At 41.9% G+C, this 13949-nt stretch overlaps 1 protein-coding gene across 3 annotated transcripts in view; it reads right to left on the bottom strand.

Moving 5' to 3' along the window:
* Positions 1–13949, bottom strand: part of ATRN (attractin) — a 298845-nt gene that overhangs the window by 90121 nt on the left and 194775 nt on the right. For 2 of the 3 annotated variants that reach the window (XM_078599563.1, XM_078599564.1), the window contains exon 25: positions 3812–3873. In XM_078599563.1, coding sequence (XP_078455689.1) covers positions 3812–3873 — 62 coding nt within the window. Of the gene's footprint in view, positions 1–3807; positions 3874–13949 lie in introns of those variants that run through there. The other variant, XM_078599565.1, reaches the window with a different exon arrangement.

Here is a 13949-nt window from a genome sequence, read left to right as displayed (position 1 = left end):
TACGTAATTACAAAAACGGTAAATGATTGTAAAAATGTATTACACAAATACTTAATTTCCATATATGAATGAACCAGTGTTTTAAATACGCTACTAAACTTTCACCACACATGTACTGACAGCAATTTACTGGATAATTTTTTTCTGCAATCAGCTAAATTGTTAAGGCAGATTTGACGCATTACCATTATTGTTTACTTTAGCAAATTACCTATGGCTATTTGAAAAATAAATTCCATTCTTACATTTGTGAATGTTCAAAGTACTACATATATTAAACATTTAAATAATCAAGATGGAAGAAAAACGTGGCATGTAAAAGTAATTTAGCGTATCTCCCATCTTAGCCTATATCACCTAAGCAATATATTCGGTTTCTTATTGAAAAGCAAGCGCGCGATTCCAAAGAGGCACAATAGATTTTGGCGCAATGGAAACCTTACTGCGAACAGACTCAGAATAAAGTTTTCAAAACTTTTACTCCGGGCAATCTCATCACGCGGAAATACTTAACCCGCCCGGGGAAGGGGTGAATTCGGAGTAGTTTGAGATGTGTCACAGCAACGGGCACAATTTTAGGTTGGCTGGTCGCAAGGAAGACAAAATGCCCACACGATGAAGCCTCAACATAGCTTAACAAATTAACGGTCTCTTCATGTGCACGTCCACCGTGTCCATTTTGGTTCACTGATCCCGCTGTGATTAGACCCGAGGTACCAAACTGGAATCGACACGGAATTATTATTTTTTTTAACATAATTCTAAATTGTAAAGCTACTTCATTGGTTTGTACTCCTAATTATTACTGCAGTGCATGCAGCAAAAACAGCACAAAAATTAATTTTATTTTCAACTTTTTCCCCAATACCGTATGCATGTAATGGAAACATAAAATCTAAGGAAATGCTATTAAATAAATCCCTGCTGTGTGTTTATGACTATTGCCGTAAAGCATAAGTATAAAGGCTGGGCAAGAATAAGGCGTTGGGCATTTACACTTATCCGCTAAACCATCCATCCACCATTCTGTATTAAATTAGAAAGTTTCCTGAATTGTAAAGCATTAAAATGAACAATAAAAAGCCCAACTCAATCGACACCAAACTATAATTAGAACAATAACAGTAAAATGATGGCAATTCCATTACAAGTTGATTGTTCATTAGACATCTTCCGACATAAAAGAAACAAGTGAATTTAGCACACATGATTGGTAGGCATTTAGCAAAAAGCCAATAACATCACGGAACGCCTAAATCGCGTGTTCTTTATAGACCAACCAACATACTAGAGGATAGATATGTTAGCGCGTGGTCGAAATGTGTTAAAATAAATCTACAGCTAAATCAACTTCACGGTCCATTGAAACTCCACGTAAAATGTGTATAGTTGTGTAAAAAGAGCACAATAATTTATATAAGACAAATTTTGATGGCTTTGCTGAACGTACATTTCCTCATCATTTAAAAATTAATCGGCAAGACATTTTGCACGTTGGTCCTGTGAAATTAAACACAGTAAATGCTAAGTAATATTTCAGAAGAAGAAGAAAACAAATGACTGCGCCATAAAGTTTCTTCTCTCGACATCTCCAAATGCCATTTTTGTTAAGACAGCGGCCCAGAAAATGTAATCACTAGTCTGACAGGCAGCTCGTCCCTGAGTCGGGAATTGGGATACCCAGAAGAACAGAGGATGCTGCCAATTTACTACCATAATAGCAACCGAGAGGACATTCTAATAAACACCACTACCCGCAAAAGCACAGTTCCCAGGGGGGTCGGCAAAAACATCGGTTCGGCTTGTCCCAGCAACAAAACTAGGAGTTTTTGCCCAATGGCAGTTCACATGAACTTTACTGCAAATACAAATTACCCGTTCTCCTCTGTGGATTACTTCATTTTGTGTTGTAAATGGAATACTAAACCGATATAGCCAAACAAATTTATATTACCTACACAATTACGGGATACTACATTCGGGACATGCTCTCGCCCTAATTGAGGGGGACAAAGAAAATTACATTAAAAACTAGAAACAAAAAGGCTTCCCCCAGCTGCAATATCATGTTACTCAGGTCTGTTCAAAGAATGCAATGGTAAAGCAACAAGCCTGAAACTTTTCGATTTAAAGCTTTCGTGACTGCAGGGATTCATCTTCTTGGTTCTTTCGGTAAAGTCACGTAGAATGGAAATAATAAAAAAATAAAAATAAAACATAAGTAAATAATTCTCACGACGTTTCGGCCACAACGCAAGCAGCCGTCTTCAGGTGAAGACCAGGTCTGTCGGGGAGACAGCGTCTCAAATAATGTTTAATTTTTATTATTTTATTATTTCCATTCTACGTGACTTTACCGAAAGAACCAAGAAGATGAAAGCCTGAAACTGCTTCCTAAAATGCCAATGTTGGTACAAGGGCATCCCTGCTCGAGGGGGCTCCTCTAGACAGCCCCCTATTCGGAGTATTTAGGCAACTCTTCAACACTGGCGTCTTGGAAGTGGTGGCAGTACCCACACTCGACCCCACGAGATGCCACCAACCGATCGATCGACTAACTGTGGGTGACATCGTCTATGCTGCCGGGAGGGTAGGATAGACGGGAATTGGAAACATGTTTCCATTTTTCTTAATCTTCTTTGCAAATGTCTCTATCGAGATGCACCTTTTTTGCACTCGAACGTACTCGAATGAAACTGTGAATACAATAAAGTGAAAACATCCTATTACATTAGAGGGCAGATCAGGACTTGGACCCAGGATCTTCGAAGTATTGGCACAGCCCCCTGTGGACAGGACATTATGACATTGGCCCCTCGAGTCATCTAAACAACCCTAATTCGATTGTTGGGTCTGATTTAACGACACTGGGCCGCCTCCGTGTCTGCTGAGAATTCTCTACAGAGTTTTTAAATAACACAATACCATTTGGGTTTATACAGCATCGAAATGTGACCGCATCTCAAGATTCTGTAGAGGACTCGTGGGCTTTTATTTTATAGAGGGAGGTAGGCAGAGTTAGGTAGAATAAAAAAAAGATTGTTATGTGTGTATGTATGTATGGTGAACTTCTTTCGCACCATACGTGGCTAACAGTGTGAATCAGGTGCGGGGGAAAGGACAACAAACTAAACCCAAAAAGCAATGAGGGTAGAATGGCCGATGGTGTAAAACAGATAAAACCCCATTTCAACGCTTACCAATCTGAAACTAAATCTCCTTCTGATCACTACAAATGTCACTAGGCAGATAGAGGTGCACTGCACTGCAGGCCAATTAGATGTATGAATGCGTCACACAAATTCTCCTCAGGAAGTATGAATTTTGATGCTTGGACACGCTCACATCTGGAGGCAATTACATTAATTCTTCAGAGATTCCCCAATTGAGGCTTTTTTGGCAAGGGTCAGGAAAAGAAAAACCCATAAAAAGAAATGAATAATAAATAATTAACCCTACACATAATTCAATAAGCAAACACGCACACACACTCGAATAGTCATGTATTATAAATTACCCGACCAATTCTGTGCTCGCGAGAGATAATATCAAATTAAAAGGAAATGAAGTAAATTGGGGAAACATGCGGCACCGCTGAACCTCACACGTTTTCGCCGCTTCCTAAGGGCAGTGTGGCCCATCCGTGCCATTTACCGTGAAACGTTACCCGTGAAACGTTGACCGTGAAACGTTGACCGTGAAACATTGACCGTGAAACGCTCACCATAAAACGCTCACCGTGAAACGCTCACCGTGAAACGAGTGGCAGCAGAATGCTGCGTGCTGTGCGACCGCTGCATGTGGCCCTCACCTGAAAAATGTGATGAAAAACTGCACCAGGTCCATAAAGTTGCTGTGCTGCGAAAAGGCAATCTGGAAGAGAGACGGACAAGAGGTGCAGTCCCCGCATTAGTGACGGCGGGCTACACAATGTCGATTGTGCTGTTATAAGGTGGGAAAAAAACAAATGAAAGACGGCTAGAAGCACTGAAAAAGCCATTCGTCATTGCGTTGGTGAATTTGTCATGAATCCAGCCGGGCAAAATGATAACCAACTTTGTTCGCGAACATTCATCTGCACTCCGTTACGTTTGTAAACTTTTAAGAGACAAGCAAAAATGTGCACAGTTTAAATATAATGCAGGACAAAACTTACCCAAGCACACACATACTATGTTTGCACACCATGAGGGTATCAGTTCAATAGGCAACACACACGATTAAGGTCCCTACCCTGCCTTGTGCAAAGTAGAATATTAATTTCCTTCCCTCCCCAAATGTTGTTGCAAAATTTCACCAAATAAAATGTGGGTACATGTACGTGCGTCAAAAATGTCACACCCGTGCGTTTGGAAAAATATGATCTTCCTGACACAAGGCGTACTCTGCCGTAACAAAGCGGGCATCCCAAAGAGGCCGGGGTACAATCGCAAGCGGGGCGACAGGGATACGGAGGCAGAGCCCGGGCACAGCCTCCCGGCAGCGCTCACAGCTGCCACGGTAAAGGCAGCGGGGGCCCAAGTGATGCCCAAGCGGAAGACGCGGAGGGGGGTCTGGTGTGATGCTCGGGTACATGCCCGTTGCACGTAGGTACCGGGCTTTGTGGCTACAGGAGCAATTCCTCAAGCGAGGATGCGTGACTTGTCAAGGGAGGAGAGAGGTTGGTCTCGAAAAAAAACGGAGCACTCAACCCGGCACAAAAGACAATGGAATAGAATGATAAAAGTAAGAAAATAAACGTGTTTTTTTTTTGCGCTTTGAGGACAAAAATGTTGCGAAAAATGCTCTGAGCTGTGGTGTATGCGACACAGGTGCTGTGCGGCGTAGAGCTAACTGTAATCATGAACGGCGCCATCCCTAGTGATGGACACCCGCCGCCAACTCGCTGGAGCAAGTGCCATCTGCGTTGCTTTGTTCACACATGCCGAGCATTTCATAAGCTTGGTAGGGCCACAGGTGACAAACGTGCGTAATATTATAATGTCGCAAGTGACTAGCCTGGCCCAGTGGAGTAGGAAAACATTCTCCAGTTACAGACAAAGATCCCCCCCATATAACGTTAACAGACTGCTGGGGCAAGTGCTGTTAGCGAGCACCTATGAAGGCCGGCACGAAGGGGTGGTGTGGCTAGGCCCCACGCCCGGCTGCCTGACTCCTGATGTTTACACTTTGTACCAGATACTCATTTGAGGCCGAGTCGACCTAGGGAATGCCCGGACCCACACACGCACACACTTAAACATACCAGGCTCATCAGTGTATCTGAAACAACATCAAATGTAATGCAAAAGCCAGGGTTTTTTAATGGAACTAGACCAGGTGTAGCTAGAGCAAGCAATGGGAATTGCATGGCAAATTTTTCATCATCCGTTGGAAATCATATAATGCTGCGTCACACCATGGAACACGGACATATTAAATCCCACACTTTGCGGGTCATTTTGGTGCAAAAAAAAACGTCTTCAGTTAAACCGCGCACTGCAACGTCAACAAAAGATAGAGACGTCGCTTTCCATTGCTTGCCGCCGACTAAATATGTCGTTGTCAAAAAATAAAATGCACACCAGTGGAATACTGATTGATGCCGGAACACAGCACAGTTTCTTTATCGTGTGACTCGTGAAGTTACCCATTAGCAAGAACGGTATGACAGCCCTAAGGTTGAGTTGAGTGAAGAATGCTGCGATGGGCAACTTGAAACAGCCAAGTGGACTGCAGTCACGAGCTGCTAACACCTGCAGCATTACTTTTTAGTTTGCGCGGGTTTTTTTCCCATCATTCGTAAAAGCGTAAAGCGTGTTGATACTTGAAATATTACAAAACAGACCGATGGTGCTGTGCAGAACTTTGCAATAAATTCTGAGTAAACGTTGATGTTGCATTAAAAGTTTCTTAGAAAAATAATAAAAAAATAGAGTGCAACACCTTGCCTAAATTATATGAAATAGTTTGTTTTCACATGGAATTGAATGTGTAATTAATAAATTATGTTGTGCGTGTTATTTGAAGAGCACATTGTCAACATGAAAAAAAAAATATTCTTCTTTGTAATTAAATTATGCTAATAGTGTTTAATACTTAGAGTCAGCTGAACATTTAAGTTTCATTTATATTTGAATGTATTGATTATTATGACCATTTAAACCAATACACGCTCACATTTCCAATGAAGGCTAAATGACTCAGATTCCCACGAGCGATTTGTAGGGATTCTGAAGAAGGACCCAGAGATGTTCGTGGGCATCATTAGAGCCATGAGAGTGGCTGGCCAATGTTATTATTTTAATCATGCACACCTGCCGTACCAAAAGATAAATTAAAGGTGGAAGTCTTTACATCAGTGCCTTCATTAAGCGTGCGATGTCTTACAGTGTAATACACTCGAAAAATACGTGTTATTTTTACTCTGTTGGGTCCAAAATCAATTAAGAGTGTTAGCAGACACCAGGGAAACAGAAAATCTACTTGTCCCTTAAAAACAGGGCTTTAATAATAAGTACTTGCCTCAATGACACGAAAACAGCTGGAGGTGAACAAAGCCACACCAATGCCATCTTGTTTACGTTCAAATCTTTAAGCTGGCCGGATCTTTTGTGACGTTACAGCTTACTTACGGTGCCCTAGCTTTAAACAGTGGAGTAGTTCCTATTTATTCAAGTAGTCAGGGGAGAGTCGATGCCATTTTAAAATGAGGCAGAACTGGAATACAGTGATCTTCTAGAAATATTGCCAAAGGGTTCTCATTTAACATTCAACTTTTACAGCACAGAGCACATACTTGCAATGCCCTGGAGAAATGGCAGGTTGTGTGAGGGTTGTGGGGGGGGTAATGATGGGAACTTGAAACTTCAATTTGTTCTCCGGCTATCATGCAGCCCCCAGGCTGACGCGGTGGTAGTCAGAAAGCTTGCGGGTACATTACCTAAACACTAAATACGCGTGCTGCTCTTTAAAAGGAATGTCCCCTGTGCTTAATTGGGCATGTAAACTATTCACTGACATTATTCTTCTGCACGGCAGTATATGGCGTGCACGCAGAAATGAATTACCGCTTCAATATGCAATGTATTTCTGAGCCGAGGTCAAAAAGGCCCAACAGTGCTGGCCAAATTGAAAAAAATAATAAATTCAAGTACGTGTGTTCACTTTCACGCAACTAATTTTCTTGGGAAATTAAAATTTCAGTGTGGCCTTTTAAATGTTTAATTCCTTCCTTTATATACAACACTCGTGTAAGCCGTTGCCAAATCCTATAGGAGAGGTTGTCAGTCATAAAACACGCACGAGAGGTTGACCAAAGGGGCAAGACGCAGCGATGAGAGCCGCCGCGCGTACTTGTGGGACGAAGATGGATTGCAGCTTCACGGGACGGCAGGAGGAGGGCATGAGCCTGGGAAGGGCTCCTCGACCGGATGATGGTCTGAGTGGCCAGATTACTCTCACTCTCCCTGGTATCACAGACCTCCGTGCATGGGACAATTGAGACTCACAAAAAGTTCTCCAAGTGCACCGAGGTATGTAATCCTTTTGGGTCAGTGACCAATACATTCACACAAAATATCACACTTTTTGTTTTTACACACAATCTTAAAAGCCTAACCCATTTCCAATGGGTAAAATGCATAGGGAAAGAAAATGCCCCGATTGACATGCGGCTGAACACGAACAGTCGGCAGTGTGAAGAATTGGTGTCTTGTGTTGGGAGAAGAGGGCCCCCCTATTGAAGAGATAGCAAAGGTGGTTGTGCGTTTTTTCCTCTCTCTCTCTATTCCAGGACATCCCCTGACGTGACATGAGGTCCTGCTGACGAGGCATTCCCAAAGTGCAATTGGGATAGGATTGGTGATGCAAACAAATGTAATAAAAGTGAATACAAATAACATTTACAATCACATTGCAGAAATCCTCCTTTAATCTGGCTAGCATTGCAGTTTTACCGTACTGAGCTTCGGGAAAGGTGAGGGCCTCAGTTTGGTGTCAAATGTCACATCTACCTTAACCCTTCCCTTGGCTTTGGAAGTCACAGAGCTGCTCTGAGAATGATGCTGACTGATTTGAGTCCACAATGTAAGTCCCTGGTATAAAATGGCAAATGTAGCATTTTCAACATGTGCACATTACTAAAGCAAGACGTTACTAGTGGTGCTTCCTTTTATTTTAATTAGTAAAACAGCGTTTGGCATTTCACAGGCACTGAATGTCAGTGTCGCAGCCACGTGTGCTGGGAAAATGTGCCTTTGGCATTTTAAAGTCTTCACTAGGGGACAATGCTGCATGTACAGGGTTTAATGGAGCCACTCTTTGTAAAAAAAACAATTACCTCATGAAACCCCCTTTTATGATAAATTAAGCAACAGAAGTGTTGTCCATATCGTTTTGCTGAACAGCGAAAACAAAAGCAGAACCTCATTGCGGAAGCCACTTGGCTCGAGACGCATGGCACTTATTTGACCTAACTACATGCCGTAACCTGTCCGCGTAAAATATCATGTGACACACCTTTAAATGGGGGTGAGAATTGCGAATGCACCAAACTGACTTTAGGTCGACACATTTGCATAATTGTGAAGAAATGTGGCAGAAGAGGTGAAAGTAACGTGGCGAGTGTGAACGAGTTAATCGCTCTGGCGATATCCTCCGCTTGCTCGAGCTTAAGGAGGTCACGTGAGTACAAGGTTGCCTTATCTTAATTTCATTCAATCTCTGCACAGAACTTGTCAGTGGAAGGATTAAAAAAAATGCAAATAGCTCTGACAAAAAAAAATGGGAGCTGGAAGGAGCAACGTTTGTGAAGAATAAACCCAGCTCTGGCAATTTAACTGTAAAGGCCATTCTAATGCTAAGCAATCACATTTGGATGCTGTGTGCAAGCTTTCCAGATCTGCTGGAATTATGTGAGGAAACAGGCCCCCGGGCTAAATAAGAAAAGGGTTATGCTACGGGAACGTTTAATATCGTGTTGAGGATTTCCTTCACGCCCCCCGATTAATGGCAGGCAAAAATGTGATGTTGCTTCTGGTAACAGGCGAGTGCAACCGGCTTTCAATGCCAATGCAGGTCAGTGTTGTGCGCTTGTGGCAGCCAACCTACATTTGTTTGATTTCTCTGTTAATTATTCATACATGCTTCCAAAGAATACACGAATATATATGGACGAGACTTCACCTGAAAATAATGTAAATTGAAGGAAACTGATTCTAGATTTGAAGCTTTCATGACTGCAAAGATTCATATTCTTAGGGTTTTTTTTCGTGACTTTACCGAAAAAAACCTAAGAATATAAAGGAAACTGCCTTCACATCGAGAATGTGTTTTTTAACGAGAGGTTAAACCAAACACTGTGTATAGAGGTTATTTCTGCAAGTTGCATTGACTATAGAATTCTGCAATTTCATCATACTCCTGTGCATCGTTACACATTTCCAGAATATTTTTCAAAAGTCTAAAATAAAATAAAAACGATATTTATAATAATAATAATATTACAATGATAATGTATAGCCTTTCTTCAAACCTCCTACTGGATAAAGACCTCCCAAAGCCAATATCTGTTATGAGGGTTGTTTGATCATACTTCACCATACTGGTTGGTGTGAGATATTAACTACCTCGCCTGGTATACAAGAGGTCATGGGTTCGATCCCGACCCTGACGCCTGCTGTATATTTGGAGTTTGCGTGTCTCTCGCCCCCCCCCCCTCTCCCCCCGATCGCGTGGATTTATCTCCGAGTCCTCCGGTTTTTCCCTCCACAATTTAGAATCAGCATGTATTTAACTGCTAGAAATATTTACGTGATAAGCCACTTCGATAAGCTATCATTTGTGGCCAGGTCGCTTCTGAAAAAAAAGCTATATAGCTCAGTGGGCCTTAACTGGTAACAATAAAACCAGTTTAGTTTTTAATTGTGCAACTGCTCAACCCTAAAATACCTATTCCCGGATAAAAAATAGCTTACGGCTGTCTGCCATAATACACTGAAATACATTAAATAGCCGTTTTAATGAGGACATCGCACACGAGCACACAAAGGCATGCGCGCACACACAAACAGCAATGGTGCAGCCTTGCTTGCTATGCTGACCAAGAATATTCGATGAAAGCCCTACGACTCTGCCCTCAGGATATTTCATTAAAGTTAAATTACAGCACTGCACAAAGGATACCTTCTATGAAGTCAAGCCACATTTCACATGTATCCTAAATGTGACAGTTAAGACGTAAGGTACATGCTCACGTTAGCATATTAGCAGGCACAATCTGACCACAATGGTGAAATAGCTGATCCACAAAATTAACCTCTTGCAACGTAACAATATTTTATTTAAAATTAGTGTTGTTTAACAAAAACCGAGTAAACCTGGAAAACTTTTCAGAATCGATGACCGGTTCCAACGGTCAACGAAACCGGTGACCGTTTTCAGTGGAATCTTAGCAACGAATGCACCGCTTGGCCCACGCGAGAACGTACGTACAGCAGCAGCACGCCTAAGGGTAAATAATAGATTTGGTAAACACGTGGTAAAGGTGCAGCCCTGCAAGTTCCTGCTTGCTCACACCACTGCTCATGAAAGGGCTTCATTTAGAGTGGGCTCTCGAGGGCATGTCACGCACTCTTCCACGTTGACCAGACATGTTTGGAAGAGGTGGGGTATAATATCCCGACCACACGCGGACCTGCTGATGGACCAAGTGTGGTGAACCCATTTAGACCGCGTGGGGAGATATAATCGAACTGGCTACCTGTCAGCAATGCAAGTCCACAGTGATAATTCACTGTGGAACAAAAAAATAGAAACATTTTGTTCCTGGGTAGTAAGTGTTATTTTCAAATTGCTTGTGCCTCAAAAGCCTATTATCCCCCACAAACTTTGCTTTTGTGACCAGGACACAAAAGCAAAGTTAATAATCCACCCCATTAATAACACTGTGTAACAAATTTATTTATTTTTTGTTCCTGGATAGTAAGTGTTATTTCCTAAATTGCTTATGCCTCATAAGTACAGAAAATGGCCATTATTCCCCACAAACTTTGCTTTTGTGACCAGGACAGCTATATTTTGAAATGTACCTATTGTCAATGAGAAAACGTGGTGTGCATGTGTCATTCCTTCACGTAAAGTCTTGGTCACAAAAGCAAAGTTTGTGATGAATAATAGCCACTTTCTATACTTTTGACATAAGCAATTAGAAAATAACACTCACTACCCAGGAACAAACATCGTGTTACATATATAACCATCATGCAACTCTGGCAGCTTCCTTCATTTCACAGGGGAAAATATACAAAGTATTACGTTTAATAATATGGACTGTCCTAAATGTACAGCAAAAGCGGTAACCGGTTGTTTTCACGTTTACTCGTATGGAAAAAAAAGATTTTAAGAACCATAACCAACAGTAAATTGTACGTTCGGTGATGTCAGCAAGCACTCAATCCCCAGCTGAGTGAAATACAAATGGAAGACCTGACTGTAAGCCACAGCTCAGTCAATGTGTTCATAGTGAAAGGCTTGGTGCTTTTGGAGATGTGGTGAGCTGAAGCCATTCCGGCTCCAGTCGACCGCTTTTAAAAAGAGTACTAAAAAAAAAGAGGGTGGACGAAGAATACTCTTAGGTTTTTTAGGTAAAGTCACGTAGGTAAAAAATAAAATTAATAAAAGTAATAATAGAAATGAAATAACACAATTTATTTATTTCTCTTATTACTTTTATAAATTAAAATTTAATTTTTTACCTACGTGACTTTACCGAAAAAAACCCAAGAGTATGAATCCTTGCAGTCACGAAAGCTTCAAATCTAGAATTGGACGAAGAATCTCCAACAAGGAGGTTTTGCTCTGATTTTTTTTTTCCAGAGGATAATGCCGGGAGATTAGCTTTCTCACAACACAGCAACACAAAGTATGTCTCCAGCACCGAGTGCATTCTTAGCAACCAGCACTGGCTACTGGATGAGATAGCAGGATAGGCCTTCTCTCCAAAGATCGCCATGCTTGTGTACATATTGTTGAACACGCAATGGCGACGGGACAAGGTTGGGCCATGAGTGATTCTTTGTCTCAGACCATTACTAAGGGCGTGACTACTTGGGGGGGGAAATGGTGCCTTAGCTATTTAAAAAAAAAATCAACGGTGTAATGAATAATACCAAAACGTGTTTTTTTCAGTGATTATAAATTCTGACGCGCATGCGTCGTCACACTGTGCACTAAGGTGACGGGACTTATTTTTTATGTGTTGAAAGTTAAACGCATACCACTGCCATTTGGCAATCCAGGTTCACCTTCATCCCAGATGCTGGTGAATTATTGTTGAATTACTGTTCTTTGCAGAGCAACAAAAAAAAACTATATTTACGTTAAATTGATTGAATGCAAATTAAATGCACCAAATGGGAAACAGATGCTCGTTCATTCCTCACTGTCAAGAGACGAGCGGGAATTTATACTTGTGGATTTTTTTTTATTTCTCTTCTCTTAACTAGGCCAGTGTGCTTTTCAACAAGGTCCAATTTGGAACTTATACCTACTCAATAGCCACCACAGCTCACATCACATGAGTGTTTTTGCCAAAAGTGTTTCCCCATGGTTTTAAACGTTTTTCCCATTTCAGTTTTTAATCATTTTCTCCATGGGTAATTGCATGAACAAAAAAGGATAAAGATCCTCACTTTATCCTCGTGCCAATAACTTTCCATTCAAACTCTTCTCCAATAAGTCGCTACCTCTTCCCCACATCACGCCATGCAATAGCACACTCCAGGTTACACATCTGAATAATAATAACAATCCAAAATGTCTCATTTAATATCCAATATCACAGCATGCAATAAAGGTGCAGGGCACCCTAATTCATGGAAAACATAAAAACTTTCGCTGCGGTCCCTAGCCTCCGAGTCCCCGTGCGTGAATGTGAACCAGTTGAACGGTCGGTATGTGGCTTTGAAAAATGTCAAGAAAGAAAATGCAAACCAAGACCAGACGTTGTACAGATGTTCAGGAGCACGACAATATAATGATCTCTGCCAGTCAGTACACGCTGGGCAGAAGCCCTCCACAGTAAGTGCTCTCTGTGGGCAAGCGAATATCAGCACACCCCAGTCCTTGACTAGACAAGGTATTTTGTGGTTCAGGTTAAGCAAAAGAAAAAAATGAATTTGCCTTTAAAAACCGCACACATGTTGAGCCACGTGAAAAATAAAATTGGAGACCATCACAACTAACTTTGCGGTCTTCTTTGACAGTTTAAATTATCTATTTGGAGCATTTGCAAAACGGTGGCTAAGTCTGCGCTGCACGGAAGGATATTTTCACGTAAATTACTTTGAAGTGCCTCCAAATATTTGGGTTTTAAGCGATCACGTTGAGCCCAGCATTTTTTGTTGGCCATCGTCAGGCTCTGATCGTACACAACCGAGCGTCATTCCTATGCCGGGGACTCAAAACTCAGAAACACCATTGTCCTCGGTGAGCTGCAATAACCGAGCTAGCAGCACGAACGACAACACGACACCAACGGCGACTCCACACGACGAGCCATCCAAGCACAACTGGGCACTTAACTACCGTGCTGACACACTCCAGAGACACCCCCTATTTGGGCATTTGAAAAAGAAGCCTTTTTTGTGGGGAGAAGTTGGGTGGGCACAAAGGTTGTCAGTCGCCAACTATGAAAACCAGGGTTTAACATAAGTGCTAAAAACCCTGTTTATTCACATGTTATGCCAACGACACGCTCTGACGGTACACATAATCAGAATATTTATGTATACTGGAAGAATCCGATGGGCTGTAAAGCTCTTTTTCACAGACATCCAATATGCAACTGAGCCCACGACATGAGCTTAGCCAGAGGCTGGGGAAAAAGGGGTCTTCGATGGTCTGTTTGCCCTGACGAGGTCACCGCGGCCGAGGGCACCGTGAAGCAGAAACGGCCACCTCGAGCACCC

This window comes from Lampetra planeri, chromosome 12, assembly GCF_965212315.1.
Source record: "Lampetra planeri chromosome 12, kcLamPlan1.2.h2, whole genome shotgun sequence".
NCBI classification, from domain to species: domain Eukaryota; kingdom Metazoa; phylum Chordata; class Hyperoartia; order Petromyzontiformes; family Petromyzontidae; genus Lampetra; species Lampetra planeri.
This window is presented reverse-complemented; position numbering and strand designations above follow the sequence as displayed.